The 16516-nt window shown below is 36.8% G+C and overlaps 1 protein-coding gene across 1 annotated transcript in view; it reads right to left on the bottom strand.

Moving 5' to 3' along the window:
• Positions 1-4832: 4832 nt before the first annotated feature.
• LOC139960268 (serine/threonine-protein kinase/endoribonuclease IRE1-like) overlaps positions 4833-16516 on the bottom strand; it is a 71538-nt gene continuing 59854 nt past the window's right edge. Inside the window, exons 11-20 of the mRNA XM_071958505.1 lie at positions 15163-15440; positions 14029-14204; positions 12859-12988; positions 12392-12548; positions 11019-11212; positions 9807-9945; positions 9071-9198; positions 7847-7970; positions 6996-7063; positions 4833-6291 (exon numbers count right to left, since the gene is read on the bottom strand). Coding sequence (XP_071814606.1) covers positions 6097-6291; positions 6996-7063; positions 7847-7970; positions 9071-9198; positions 9807-9945; positions 11019-11212; positions 12392-12548; positions 12859-12988; positions 14029-14204; positions 15163-15440 — 1589 coding nt within the window. The 3' untranslated portion in view covers positions 4833-6096. The remainder of the gene's footprint in view (positions 6292-6995; positions 7064-7846; positions 7971-9070; positions 9199-9806; positions 9946-11018; positions 11213-12391; positions 12549-12858; positions 12989-14028; positions 14205-15162; positions 15441-16516) is intronic.

Here is a 16516-nt window from a genome sequence, read left to right as displayed (position 1 = left end):
AATGACATGTGCCAAAAGTATTTGACCTTTGACTGGGGATGTTAAAGAACTGGACGGCCACAAGACCAAAACTGTTTGCTTTCACTTATTTCTTTTCCTTTTCCTTCGATATTCACAAAAGGGTATTAAAAGCTTTGGCTTATTGACAGTAATCTGTTTATCTGTCAGTAACTGGTATGCACTTCTTTGACCCGATATTTAAAATGTGCAATGACGAGACAACAGAATCTCTCCCTAGGTGATATATCATAAGATCTACATTTTGTATTTTTTGATGCCAATTAATTTGAAAGAGGCCTGTATTTGCAAGAAATCTTCCTTGTCATTTCTCGTTTTACAAAATCCATCCCTTAGAATGAAATTCTATGTTCCGAAATTTTTAGCCTTATAAAGAAAAACAATTTAAAGAAAATTGGAAATGTTTTTTTGTTTTTTTTATATAGTTTAAGAGGACATAATCATGCAAAATTTGAAAGATGATGCAACAGTATTTTGTTGAAGTTTCTATGTCAACAACGCATTGTACTATAAATTAAAATTCTCAGTAGAAAAAGTAAAAAAAAAGTAAAAAAAATGAAAAAAGATAAAAAGAATACTCCCGTGACTGCGGGTATGATTGCACTAGTCTTCATGAAATAAAAACAATCCGTGAAGTGTACTTTGCAGATAACTTGCCAAATTTATGATGGAAAAGATAGGCTTTAATGTAGTAAAGTACTGCTGCCATATCACATTATTCTTTCTCCTCAAACTAGAGAGATAACTTGCACTGGCAAATACTGTATTAAGACACTTGATATATAAGTTTTCTTTGATAAGATAAGAATTTAGGGTGAGAGTTGGGTAATTTTATTTTAGTACAATGACATGCATGTCTTACATAGGCACTTGTTACTTAACATTAAGCAGAAGATTTAATGTGGTCAAAACTTTCTGTGTCTTTGTTTTATTTGCTGTATAATATTACTATGCTATTACTTCTACTACTCCCATATTGTAGTATCTATCATTTACCGCTTTGAGACGACGTCTCATTTGGATTTCTTCAATTTTTACTTTTTAATTCTTCAACAGTAAAAGCAAGGAAAAAAGGCATTGGTGTCAAAACTTTCCAAATGTGTATTCTAAACAGGTTGCCATTGGTTCTTTCTTATTTACAAAGGATCATGTTTGGCACATTGTGTGCAAAAGGTGTACCAAGATAGTGCCTGTTTGAACCCAACAGCAACAAGATGTAAAGCCCAAATAGAGGAATTCCTACCAACTTCCAAGAGTATTTTCCTTTGTACATGAAGGTCACTTGTCAGATGATGGTGTACCTCTGAGCCCATTCATTGTGGGGACCTCTTAAAGGGGTTGGCTCTAAATCTCAAAAGGTATTCGGAAGGCCTACAGCTTGGTGTTTTGTTAGTGTATAATAAAGAGCTATATATGCTCTATGGGTAACCTCAGCTGCAATTTGGAACTCTACAGACTTATCATCGCAAGCAATGCCAGACAATAGGTGCGAGTATTGTTAAAGTATTTTGAGAATCTACCCAGTGTTTTTCTGGTTGAAATCATTCCCTCCAAAAGGGACAGTGAGGCCATCATAATCGAGTACTTCAAAATGGTAAAAAAGAAAAGAAAAAAGAGTCCTGTTAGAAAGCTTATTTTGTTAAGAGAGGGAGGTACTTTGAGGTTAGGGGTTTGGGTCTAATTTGAAATGGTTTTGAATTGTGAAACCACCGTACAAATGAAATATTCATGTGAAGATCAACGCTGTCTGCCTTGCGTGTTTCAGAATCTGTTATTTCAACAAGTACTCGGTAATGTGCATTTCCATCAATTATATTACTCAGTGCTTCCAAAAATCTTGTACATCTCTAGGATTAATGTCATTTGGGCCATTGCTCAAGTGAAGTAAAAAAATTATCTTTTAAAAACAAAAAAATGGACAAAATGCAAAAATTAAAACAAAAAAATTAAATTCATTATGATAAATTTTACATATAGGTTTATTGTTAATATCAACTATTATTGTAAAGGTTTTGCTTTTGATTCAAGCAGTAGTGTAAGTCACTGAAGAGCAAGAAATGTTAACTTGATTTTGTTTTCCCTCTTTGTTGTTAAACATAGCATAGATACTTTAAATGATGACGATGATGCCTTTTTGGTGTGTGCTCAAATAGAACCTTGTGGAATTTGAAGGAAATAACCTGTCTGAAATGTGTCCTTTATTTCTTGTCATGTGTTTCTTCTTTATTATAATAACCTACTACAAACTGCATACTCCACTTCCCATCAGTGGTTGTAGTGATAATGTGCAGTGAGGAAATGCTATGAATTTGATTTACCCACAAAAGTCAAACTAAATGGTTTTTACCAATATTAACTCCCCAGGTTTCACTGTCAGAAATGATGATCTCAGATTGGAGAAAGTAAGATAAGATGTGTTTATAATTTTACCCATCTAGGATGCAAGAATTGTATCTATTCCACAATTGTATGTTCCATGGTTGCAAGTTGTAACATCATTGGAAGACTGGATCTAGGTAAGAATAGGTACACAGAAATGAACTGCATACTTGGTATGTAGATACACTTTATTGAGAAAAAGAACTGTTGAATTTGGTTGAGTGGAACGATAAAAGAATAACCAGAATGCAAATATGCATTGTGGTATCGATGATGTAATTTGAGCAGTTTCATGAATCAGACGTCATGTATAGTGAGGGTGTATATTTAACACACTTGATTTAAGTAATTCAGTGAAAAGCAGTGTGATGTGACAAACAAATTCATAATGACAGGCTGTCCTGAAATGACCATTGACCTCAACAATGGGCTTGTACAAAATGTGATAGATATATCAACATACTAAATATGACAGATCTGTCCTTGTTGAAATATTTGACCCCCGGTGAACTCAAACGACCATTGACCTCTGTCCACAACATTGGGCTTCTTGTTCTCAATGTGGTACAATTACATACCAAATATTGCAATATGTCCAAGCTTCCCTTCCGATATTATGTTTAGGAAGGTGTGACAGAAGGTGGAACTTAAATTGGAGAGAAAAATATTTCACACAGGAGTGTTAGCTCAGTGGTTAATGCCGGTGCCTTTCAATCATAAGGTCCCAAGTTCGAGTCACTCCAAGACAGTTACAGAGTTGTTGACAATTCATAATCAGGGACGTTAAATATGAATGTAAGAGACTGATTTCGGTCAGCTTGCGGCTTTGATTGAGGCTTCTTTGCAAGTTCCTGCTTGCAGGAGGATCTAAAATACCTACATACACAGCTATTTGAAAACCGGATCTCAATACTTGCCTACCTTGAGATATGGTTGATGAATGTAACCTATTTTCATTTGCTAAACCTTCAACTACTCCAGGTTCAAAGTTCTCTGTACTTAAAATTTCATTAAAATGTATATTTTCTATGCCTTGCAGAAGGCAAAAGCATGATATATGCGATGGTACATGTGTGTTCAGAAGTGTTTGTGTGTGAAGCCTTTGGCTTGTGAACCGTATGCCTTAAACATATTACATGGTGGGTCAACCTCATACTAGTAAGGACATAAACCCTATTTTGCATAGAAGTAAAAGGTCATTTGAGGTCATCCAAGGTGAAAGTCTGAAAACCTTATAAACTCTCTAACTTCAAATGCAAAGCTTGGATGAATCTTATAGTTGGTATGTGAACCCTAAAGGTAGTCAGCAATTTTGCTAAGTAATCAACCTCATTCACCAGAAAGTCCATTTAAGCTTGAGATTCTTATTTGGGGACTTCACTTCATTGAATACAAGAATTTTGTTCTTTCTCGAAGTCAAAGGTCCTTTGAGGCCATCAGAGGTCAAGGTCTTTAATACATAACTTCAACTAAGCTTCATACTTAATTTGTGGATCCAAAACTATTGAGTACAATGAGAATGTCCTGTCTTTGCAACAGATAGTTATTGTGGCCCAAGCAAAACTCAAGTTGCCTACTTTTCTAAAGGTTATATGATGTTCAAAAATAATCACTGTCTTTTATGATATCCAAGTTAAAAAAATGGACAAATTTCGAACAGCGCATCACTATATACGACGGTTTCGTGAAACAAGGTGTAAATCTATTGCACCACACAATCATGATTGATGGCTGCATAGTGCACCACAAGCTTTGGGGCAGAGTTGTGTATTCAAACATAGGATAGATACATGGTTAAGTGATAGAAATAGTTATTTTAGACTCAACCATACTAGACCAGGGTAAACCACCTTTTCCCTGAAAAGAATGTCTGATAAAATGAAACACACTGTACTAAACTGAAGCAGAAAGCTGTAAGTATGCCACTAGGTAGTATGTAACCCTCTTGAAAATCCAAACATTTGCTTCAGAGTGGATAGGGGTGAGGTGAGGATATAAGAGTCACACTTCTCAACCACTGAATTATAGGTAACCCCAGTTGTGTGCAGATTTACATTAAATGTTTTCGTATCTAAAGCTGGCAAGGAATCACTAAGCCTGTTGGCACATTCAGGTTCATCGTTATGAATCTCATTTCATTTTGTACAAAACATTTGGCAAAATCATAAAGTTGAGCAGTGGAACCAAAGTACATTGCATAATGATAATTGTAACTGCTCCCCCCCCTCCACAACCCCCTTTTTATTTAAAGTATTTTAACCCTCCCTCCAACTACATATAACCATATTAAACACACAAAATGTTGCATTTTCAAATAGTTCAGCACACTAAGTCATAAGAACCACATGCCTGCATTCTGGGTTTTCATTTGGTTGAGATGAGGATGAGTTGGAAAACTATTCAACATTTTGAAACATTCATAAAGAAAGATGTAGTATTTTTATGTACATTTTATTCCTCATACCGCATGTGTAAAAAAAATTCAATCAAAATAGAACAAAAACATTTGAAAGCAACTTAACTTGGATATTACAGCAAATTTTTGTAAAGAAACAGAACATTAGCCCAAGAAAAGCCCACAGAAGAACTACAATGCTTATTCATGGTGGCACATCACTTTCACGGTCAGCATTTCCCTCTCCTGAAGGTAGCATCATGGAATGGATTAGATGTGAAAGAATTGTCATGAAACATAAGTCATTTATAAGTTACCATAGAGTAGTGTTATCAATAACGCAATATTGAAATCATCAATATCTGATTCATACTCCTCCTCCATCCCCCAGCAGCCCCCCCCCCAGCCCCCTCCCTATCACCTATGGAGAAACTGAGAAACATTCACATACATACAAATTACATAACTTCTATTAACCATAAAGCCCAATATTGCACATTTGAGAGAAGGCATCACATCTTTTACATAATTTTTACATCACTGCCACCAAGAAAACAGAGAAAAGGTGAAAAAGTCATATCAGGTGAGAATTTAAATACAAAAATAAAAATGTTGTGTCACTCGATTCATCACATCCACTAACTTTCACTGTTAGTAGTGGCAAACTTTGAGTCCATCATTGTTACCATTTTATGGTCCAAACTGGCTCGACAATTTAATCCACGAGACTGTAGCTCACGAGAACTTGTATTCAAAATCTATTCACACAATGAGTTTAGTTAAGCACCAGTAAATCATAAGTCACAGGTCATGAAAGGTTATTTCAGTATCAGAAATAATTCATGTTTTGATACAAAAGCAAAATTCCTCTATTTACAACCAATACTCTGTATCTCTCTTTTGACGTACTTTTCACATATTATTAAGCCGATTGTGAAAATGAAAATATCGATTTGTGCACTGTATGTTCCTCAAGAGGCACTGTAGGTTAATAGGGGTTCATGATTTGAATTTGTCTGAACCTCTAAGTGCATACCTTATCTGGACTGACTGACAGTATCCTTCCAATACAAGCAATGAATAACTCAGCTATGTAGAGTTGATCACAGGCACTAGTGTCTGTTAGGTCAGTTGACAACGTTGTACAATTGCCATTACTCATAAAATACTGCTCGCCAAAGCGAGGAGAGCATTTTGTCTGGAACTTGTCAATACCGGTCTTGTGATTGTCAGCCAAACAAACCACTAAGCACCTTTATGCTTTAGTGTAGTGAGGGACAGTAGTGTTGTCAGGGACCCTGGTGTCACCTGTGTGGTACTATATCTTCCTCCTGAACATAATACTTCTTAAAGACTCTCTCACTCGCACATTCTTCCATGACGTTATAAACATGGAGTAGTAACCGAGGGAACCTCGAGGTGAAGTACTGGAGGAATCCATCTGGTATAGGGCCGAGTGTCTGTTTTACCTCCGGCGATAATTCCCTGTAGTGATGCTTCTGTGAGTGCAAAAAGATTCAAATAATGATAAATGAGAGATGTCTTTGTATGTACTGATACATAGATCACCTGACAGGTCATGTGATGCAGCAATGAATAACTATTTAGATCATGCAGATGTCGGCATCTAACTTCAAACTGAAATGTGTACCTCTGACTGAAATGTCTAGACTAACTTCAAACTAAAACACACTCCAAAGATTGAAACTTACAAACACTTTGAGTGATCTTTCAAACCACCTGGTTGTGCTTTTAATGTGATTCTTCCCTCCATCATAAATAGAAGATATCAATTGATAATTATCATAAAGTACATAGTTAAACTGGCTGCTATAATGTCAAAAGAGATCCTGTGTACCACAAATAAATCTGCCTATTTCAATACACATAGGGACACTTGCACAGCTGATGTGTCTAGTCTAAGCTTTTGGTATTCAAATTAGAGATATGGTGTTTAATTACAATTGGATGCAAAGGCTAACAAATAATTATCAATTAATTGGACATATTGAATCTGAGATTGAATGCTTTGTAGCATATGAAGTGGTTACGTACAACAGCTGATTGCAAACTGGTGTATTTTTTGTTCAACTATGACTTAAAATGGTCAAATATTTGACACATAAATTTGGCATGGCTCTATGAAATGTTACATTGCCAATGCCCTAGTGTCGCTTCTCGACAGTGGGTACTCAGGGCTTACTTTGTTCCTCATGGCCCTTAGAAGATCCCGTACAGAACGGCCCTTGTATGATCTGAATTTGCGTAAGTCTGAAAGATGAAGGAAATTAGTGTAATCAATTTGTTCAAGTTATCATCGATGAAATCAGAAAATTTCTCGTCATCAAGAAATAACTTCACGTGGAATACTGGTTTAAAATATTCCCTTTTCAATTATATTCAAATATGTAAATATTCCCTTTTCAATTATATTCACTATGAATTATTCAAATAGTAAAAATAATAACACAAAAAAGCAATCTTGATAATTATAAATTGCTTCCTTTGGGGTTTATTAAATCTTTACAAGTTGGATTGTCACTTCAAATGTATTTGTATAGTCTCTTGACTATGTACAAACACATAGACTGGTTGCACTTGCTACTACCTCTGAGGTGTATGAAACGAAAAAGTGATCCATCATTTGATGTAGTAAGGGAGATGTTAAACAGTCCAAGAAAGCAGAACTATTCAATTTATCCATTCCAACTAAACAAAGTCAAGTTACCAGTCTGGACTTCAATCTTTTGATGATAGACAAAATCAAGTTACTAGTCAATAGTTTAATGTTTGATAATAGACAAAGTCAAAGTTCCAGTCAATGTTTATATTATTCAATGGTTCAGTGGTATATAGAAGATGAAATCAAGTTACCTGTCTGGAGTTCAACAGTTTATAATAAATTAAGTCTATATACCACTCTGGAGTTTATTGGTTCAAAATAGGCTATGTCTAGTGGTCACTCTGAAGTCCAAGTTTCTAATGAATGAAATCAATTTATTAGTATGGAGTTAGTTATTTAGTCTGGAATTATAATGAACCAAGTCCAGTTACCAGTCTGGAGTTCAATGGTTATATTCTGTCTCCAGTCTCCCTTCACCACCTGGACTGCATTGGTCTCTAGAGACTGTAATAGAGGGCAGTCTAAATCTTCTTTCTCAATTCTATCGCTGACGTCCTGTTTTAGAAATGGAAGGAAACAAGTTAATCGATCAATCAATCAATGAAGGGAAAAAAAGGAAATTAATGATGGAAGCATATCTCTTCCATCTTAGGCATGTTTATTACAAAGCTTTGAAAATAAGACTTCCTGGTAGGGATCCAGAAAGATGCTATGAGCATAGCAAGAACATTTGGCATGAGTACAAACCCTGCACTGTGAAGCAGATAACATTAACATGTATGATTCAGAGATGTGAGCAATGGAAACTGATAAGTCATCAATCTTTCCTGGTGGTTTTGCATCTCCAGATTACTTCCAGATACCAAGGACTGGTAAAATTATTCACAATTATATATTTCAGTAAGGAAAACTACTTTAAGTGTGCTAGTATAATGCTTCTTTAAGTTGTAGCATGAGTGACCATTATCCAACTGTCTAGCATATTTTGGGGCCAATACTGATGACCTTTAAAGAACCATAAAATAGTGTTGAATCATTGCATTTCATAAGCATGTGTATGTATGAATGCGTGTATGTATATATGTATGTATGTATTTTAGATCCTCCTGCAAGCAGGAACTCGCGAAGAAGCCATCATTGGCTTATCAAAGCCGCAAGCTGACCGAAGGCAGTCTCTTAGATTCATAATTAACGTCCATGATTATGAATTGCAAATTGTCAACAACTCTGTAACTGGACCACATACATTAATCTTGGAGTGACTCGAACTCGGGACCTTATGATTAAACGGCACCAGCGTTAACCACTGAGCTAACACTCCAAAATTAGGTCTCCCTAATTAGGTCTCCCTGGGTTAGGTCTCCCAAGGTGTTATTAGTTCTCCCTAAGCTTTATTATAACATCTAAGTGCTCACACTTCTTAATTCATGTCTTTCACTCTGGGATGCTGTCAATGCAATCCTAATTATGCATCGCTTCATTAAAACTCAAATTTGCAGTAGTGATGTCATCTTTCTATCTAAATGAAAATGTTCAGCACATTATGAAGAAAACAAAAAAACTTCCTCAAAGTGATTGCATGGGAGATGGAAACAGAGGGCAGCAAACAGCCTGTTAGGAGTTATGCATTTAGTAAGTGTACTTAAACAGATAACCTGAAAAAATCCAAGCTGTTTCTCTAGGTTCCAGAAGAAGGGGTGTTTGACGACTTCCTTAATGTGGGGTCTGACGGTCGGGTTATACTGGATCATTTCTTCAATAAGTTCTCTCGATACCAAGTCATCTGACCAAACAGAGAAAACAACAAAACAAGATCATATATAGAGAGGACAAAAATACAAGAGCAATTTAACTACTGGAGAAATGACCATATCAATTATCAAAGTATTGTCAATCTTCACCACAAAGCCAGTTGGCAGGCATTTTCTTGCCATATTTTGCATCAGAACATTAAACAGTAAAACTGAAAACAAGATAGTGTTGACCATTACTCACTTCAAAGAGTTCAGCAGGGTTCTTGCACAGTTATCATGTTTATAAGGCTTTCAGATGACCTCAAATGACCTCCACCAATTTCAATAGGGTTCTTGTACTTGCAGGATCCACATATTAGTATTAGAATTCAACAAAAATGTACTATTTGACTTATCATTTTTAAAAGCAGTTATTACCTAGATACACATACAGGCCAATCTCCATCACATAGATTACTTTTGCCTCCAGCAAGGAATCAAGAATCATTGTCGGGTAAAAATTGTAAACACGTGCTGTGTAAACTAGATACTGGGAAGAATTCTTCACTATATTGAACAAATGTTTAAAAGAAAAACAAATTGCATCACATTACATACAATGGCCATTTCGGTATCTGATGCAATATGTTAAATTTACCTTCTGGTAATAAATTCAAGCTAGATTTTTCCAGTAAGATGTTAGACTGTCTCTGGAGAGTATCACCGAATGGATGGCTGCCCTGGCAGAGGACATAGTAAAATACACACCCCAGGGAAAAGATATCTACCGCTGTGGTCTGAAAGAACAAACAAATATGTGTAAAAACAAGAAAATGACATCAGCAAATATGCTAGAGGTGAAGCTGAACTGTAGATCAAATACAACCATTTAATAGGACTATTTTCATGACAGAAACTTGATACATCTGCAGCTATGCAGAGAGTTTTGCCATTGGCTTACTATGCATTAGTTACACATAACAGTAGGCCAGTAACCCTGACAATGAACTGCTTGATACAGAATGGTAAGAAGTTTATCTTTAGTAGTTGCTTATCGTGATTAATTAACTGATTTATTGCTTTCAAATATATCAGGTATTTTTAAGCAAGAAGCCTAATAAGCTAGACCAACATTATAAACAGGTTGAGCAATATAGACTTCACAGCTGAGAGGGCCTACGGGTTTCTCACTAAAAAAACTCCGAAATATAATGGTTTGGGGCCCCAACATATTTCAAAATAGGACATTTTCCACAAAGGACATTTTCAGAGATAAATATAACTTAAAAGTGATACAACACTTAGGGAACCTAGGTTCACATCAGAAGATGAAATGCAACGATGAAAGGAGTATTAACACCAAGCATTTGCACATTGAATACTTAATATGTGAGATCATATTCATAATAAATCTTCTCTTTTGAATGCATATTAATTTTAGAATCACATTTTACAAAGCAAACATACAATTTGGCAGTTCCTGGGACTGGAACTTAACACACTTATCAGAAGGACAACAATGTACCTCAGCACCTCTCTCAAACAATGAAGTGGGTGAAAGTACCTCCTCATTCAGAACACTAATTGCAAACTGGTTAATTTTCAAAACCAGTTAGAAGAATGAAACCAATCCCTTCTTCCCAAAACTCAGAAATGTCAAGTCCATGCCAGACTCTGTTCGATATCTCGTTTTTGTCAACTTTTTGAAAGTGAGAAACCTAATGACTGTGGGGTTGACACTGTGACCAATGCACCACAGTTTCTCTAAATATGTCATCCTCTTACATGCCTCCATTGAAAAGTTAAGACAATATAATTAATTTTTAATAACCAGAACAAAGAGGGGGGCAGACTTTCCCTTTAACATTACCGTCCTCTCTTCGTCGGTCAACATCTCCGGAGCGATCCAGCCCTCTGTCCCGGCCACTCCGGAACGTCTGGAGAAGGACACTCTGCCGGCAGCCAGCTTCTTGCACAATCCGAAATCAGAGATCATGGCCTTGACTTGACCGTGCTGGTTTGGGAATGATATCAGCACGTTGTGAGGCTTGATATCCCGGTGAACTATAGATAAAGAGATCAACAGAGAGTCATAGTTAACACCTCTATAAGATCAATAATGAAAGTCAGCAGGAATGTAGGATGGACCACAAATAATTTGACAGAGCTTAATTCTATTGAAGAGAGTTTATTATAATCCCATGGATGACCTGAAAACTTCATGTCAAGACTGTCTGAGCAGCAACAGTACTAATCCAACCGGACTCACCAGTAATACTCAAAACTGTGGATAATGGAATTGTTATGTTATGATACATCAAGAAAATATCACTACACGCATACATTAGACAGTAATGTTAGCATTTCAAAGTCAAGAAGGGCGCCACCTTGTTATTTGTCGAGATATACAAAACGTGGTCAGGTCATTACAGGTCAGGTTATGGATACTACAGTTCTGGGAGGGGGGGGGTCATGTTAACTACAGTTCTGGGGGGATGGTTATGGTAACTACAGTTCTGGGGGCAAGGTTAAGTTAACTTCAGTTCTGGGGGAAGGTTAAGGTTACCACAGTTATGGGAGGGGGCATGTTAACTACAGTTCTGGGGGAATGGTTATGGTAACTACAGTTCTGAGAAGGGGGGGGGTCATGTTTACTACAGTTCTAGGGGGAAGGTTAAGGTGATTGTAGTTCTGAGGGGAGGTTAAGGTAACTACAGTTCTGGGAGGTGGGGTCATGTTAACTACAGTTCTGGGGGGATGGTTATGGTAACTACAGTTCTGGGAGCAAGGTTAAGTTAACTTCAGTTCTGGGGGGAAGGTTAAGGTTACCACAGTTATGGGAGGGGGGCATGTTAACTACAGTTCTGGGGGAATGGTTATGGTAACTACAGTTCTGAGGGGAAGGTTATGGTAACTACAGTTCTGGGGGAGGTTAAGGTGATTGCAGCTCTGGTGGGGGGGGGGGGAGGTTAAGGTAACTACAGTTCTGGGGGAGGTTAAGGTGATTGCAGCTCTGGGGGGGGGGGGAGGTTAAGGTAACTACAGTTCTGGGAGAGGGAAGGTTATGGTAACTACAGTTCTTGGGGTATGGTTATGTAACTACAGTTCTGGGGGAAGGTTAAGGTCACTACAGTTCTGGGTGAGGTTAAGGTTACTACAGTTCTGGAGGAGGGGGGAGGGGGTTAAGGTAATTTAATGTAGTAACAGTTAGATTGGTAGCTCAGTAGTCTCCTGTTAACTTACCAATCTTTAAGGAATGGAGATGATCTAAGCCAAGGGTTGCTTGCTCTAACAGCTCCATTCCTTTCAATCCTGCAAATTTACTCTGGTCTTTAACAAAATCTTTCAAAGTTGCAGCACAGAGCTCTAGAGCAATATAACGAAACTGCTGATCTGATTCCTGCAAGAAATGAAATTTAACAAGCAAAACATGTTAACAACAGGATGTAAACAATTTTCATGTAATAAAGAAAGTATTAAACAAATTTGAAATATTTTGAATTTGTAGAATGCCCGCCAGTCGAATACAGTTGGATTAATGAAAGGGGGGAGGGGGGAGGTGTAACACTTAAGAACATCTTTCTTAGAAAAGGATAAAGAAAACACTTTGTGACAGTACTGCTGTAAATAAACACTGAATTTTGCACATGCACTTATCTATGAAGTGTAGTGAAATATTACTTTCAAATAAATTACTGGAGATGTCTTACCTTACAGAAATACCTGATGACATTTGGGTGCTCATCAGACTCTCTGAGGAGATCGACTTCACGATCAGCAACACTAAAACATTCTGGGAGGATCCTCTTAACAGCTACTGGGCGACCATCGAATCTACCTCTGTGGGACAAAAAAAGATGAAAAAATGTTTTTTTGTAAGTTAGATTTGAAAGGTACTAGGAGAAAGATATATTATTATTATTATTACTATGTATTTGATAGAGCGCTCTACAAAAGATCACAGCGCTTTACAGAAACAAATATAAACTACACAATAATAACAAACACCAATCCTAAACACAAGCAAAAAAAAAAGAAATACAAACAGCACTGCACAGTAAATATATGTTTTCATGAGACCTTTGAAGACCGAGATGGAAACCGCCACCCATATAGGGTCAACCAATTCCTTTCATTTACCCCGGCTTTTGCAAACACCCTATGAATCCTTAAGACAACAGTGTGCTATCCTTTAGAACACCAGTTTTCTAAATTTGATCTGCTATATATTCTGATAAAGCTTCAGGGTTAATATTTGCATAACAATGTTGTTCAAAACTCATTGCAAAGTCATAAAGTAAGAAGGAAAAGTATCTGAACACTTTTGAAGGCTTTTGGCAATGAAAAAAGATATTTGGGTGAGAATGCATCATAAAAGAAAATGGAGTGGTGCATTTACTTTGTAAAAGTATGAGACTGTAAAGGCTAGGGAGAGGTTACTGGTAAAGGACCCAGTAAAAGAAGCCTTTACAAAATTGTCAGCAGTTCAGATCAATGAACAACCATGTGCTTACTGGGAGATTGAGGTAACTTTCAGTGATCATTTACTCTGGCATTAGATAGAAGAACCTGAAAAGGTGAGAAAGTCTGCTTGACATAGTGTGCTTTATTTTTTGTATTTGTATTTGTGTGGCATATTTGTGTTGCATATATTTGTACCTTTTTGTATTGTTCCTTTGTTATACAGCATCGACAGAGAGCTAGGTTTGTTAGGAGTGACACATAATGTAATGACAGGACAACATGGAAAATAATTATCCATAATAAAGCAGCAATAAGTGGAACCCATTATTTTAGTGCTTAGCCTACATTCTAATTTAATAAACTCTGAAAATCCATAAAAATTTAAGAAAGAAAATTATATCTCAATACTTATTTACCTGTACACGAATGTGCCTTCACATCCTTGGCCCAGTACATCCTTGGGGTCAAACATAATTTTACCAACTCTGATATGCCCTTCGGGTAGGTTGTCTTCGTCGCCATGGTGATTGCTACCTTGAGATAACCTTGAAGTTTGCATTGACCCGGATTGTTGAGAAACAATTACAATGGGCTGCAGAAAGATAGATCAGTATAACACTGTTAGTGTAAAGGCCAACACTATGACCCTATGATTGTCAACATAACACTGTTAGTGTAAAAGGCCAAAACTGTGACCCTATGATTGTCAACATAACAGTTAGTGTAAAAGGCCAAACTATGACCCTATGATTGTCAGAATAACACTGTTACTATACAGTCAACATTATGACTCTATGATTATTAACATAACCAACAAATTCTGTAATTATTAAGTCAACATGGTGACCTAAGGAAACAGGCAAAAACTTGTGAGTATAAAGACAACCTCACCACAAGTGATGTTGAATCTTAGCATGTCACCAAAACTTTAAGGAATCTCGGGTTAACCTATGGATCTGAAGGATCAAGAAATATAGGGCCACCCTTGGGACCAATGGAAAAGTAAGTCAATGTTTACAATTTGCACTACAATTTTGAAGTTTAGGTACATAATTTTAAATCATAATAGAATGCCATTGAATATTAAGGTTTGTGCATAGAAATCTGCTCCTACTTGGACATATTGAAAAGCACTTTGCTATGTGATAACAAAAACCAACATGAGGATACTAATGTTTCAATTCAGATCTCTGTCTAAGAAGCGTACGACATGCCACTTTAATATTGAATTAGCTATTAACGTAGAGTTCACGAGACATTCAGAAGTTCAAGCCGTAACCCACCGCTCAAAATGAACAGCAGAAATCGAGAGTGGAAAAAGAGAAAATTTGCTTTGTTGTTTGATGCAAATTGTTTGAACAACAAGAATATCTAATGATGCAGACAAAAAGATCTCTAGAACACCTTCCGATCAATAAAGATGGTATTTACAAAAGTTTCAAAAATGTTGTCTCAACCCTCCCCCTCCTCAAAAAAAAACAACAACAACAACAAAGCAGAGAAAACAATAGAATTGACAAAGGAAAGCAACATTGAAAAACAGTTTCTACCTTCATTGGCAAGCAGTAACATATCATAACCAATCCCATCAGCAGTGTGATGATACCACCCAGATACACTGCTTCACTCTGAGCAAGTCCCATGAAAAATGTATTCGTCGGGTATCTGGCGGTTGAAGGATGCGAGGGGGATTGATGGGGTGGACGATGTGGGCGGTTAGCTGGAGTCTGCTGTTGTGGTACATAATGTGGGTAGGCTGACTGGCTACTGGTGGAGGTAATTTGAGGCAGGACCACCTGGGGTGCTGAAGGTGGAAGTTCATGGTACCCTGAAAAGAGATTTTTAAAAGCATGCCTAAGTACAGTTAGAAAACAAGTACTGTGAGTTGAGTTGACACATGTTGTGAAAACATATTTCAACATACTGCCCTCACCATTATTAAATATGTCATAACATCATAGTCATCAAGAAATGGATATTTATAGGTTGATCAAGATAAATTCAAAGATGTGTTTATCAACAGTCAATAATATAAATGTTTCCATGACAACAAATCTGGGTCTTATATATCAACCACTTTGCTGATCATGCAACATAAACATATCAATTACAGAGGAAAATAAATGGTCTGCAAGAAATAACAATGACATCAATATAATAGGGATCAGGCTCTGTCAGCAAGCAACATCCATTTTTTCTACATTGTCATTTTCGGGACTGTAAAGGTATCATTTCATAGATTCTAGAAGATGTCCTTGCAGCTATTGGAAACTGTTTTGATTTTCAACAGCAAAGAATAATGAGGACTTTGTTAGCTAGTGACCATCCATGCATTAACCCCAAAGTAACCATGCCCCGAAGTGATCAAGTAACATTGGGGTCAAAGTTCCATCCAAATTTCCAAAATCTATCAAAGTTTGTGTCTAAAGAATCATTTGCAGGATGCAGAAGTGCAGCTACACAAATAGAATGAAGATTGGGACACTGCAGAAAAATAAACACATTTGAAAGATAATAACATGTTTACTCTTGGATGGATTTATCCTGAATCAGACAAGGACACCTTGACGACAGAGCGATGACATCATTTTGGCATGTCCGCATAAATATTCTGAGGGTCGACTTGAAATGAAATAGCCAGACCTGGTTCAAGCTAGAATAAACACTGTTGTTTTAGTTTAGTTTATTTTAATACTTATCTGATTACTCTCTCAGTATAAGAGAAAAAACTGAAATGCAGTTCCAATAAATTGTTTCCCCTTTGAGGCTTGACATGGATACCTAATGTCAATTGAAGGAAATTAATGGAATCATTCCACACAACTCTTTAGTTCTTTATCCTGTACCATTTGTTGGGGGGGGGGGGGGGGGTGGTGACTGTTTGGGAAGCGAGTCCTTGATAGC

Source organism: Apostichopus japonicus, chromosome 19 (genome assembly GCF_037975245.1).
Source record: "Apostichopus japonicus isolate 1M-3 chromosome 19, ASM3797524v1, whole genome shotgun sequence".
Taxonomy (NCBI): Eukaryota; Metazoa; Echinodermata; class Holothuroidea; order Aspidochirotida; family Stichopodidae; genus Apostichopus; species Apostichopus japonicus.
Note: the sequence above shows the minus strand (reverse complement) of the source record. Positions and strands in the feature narration are given on the sequence as shown.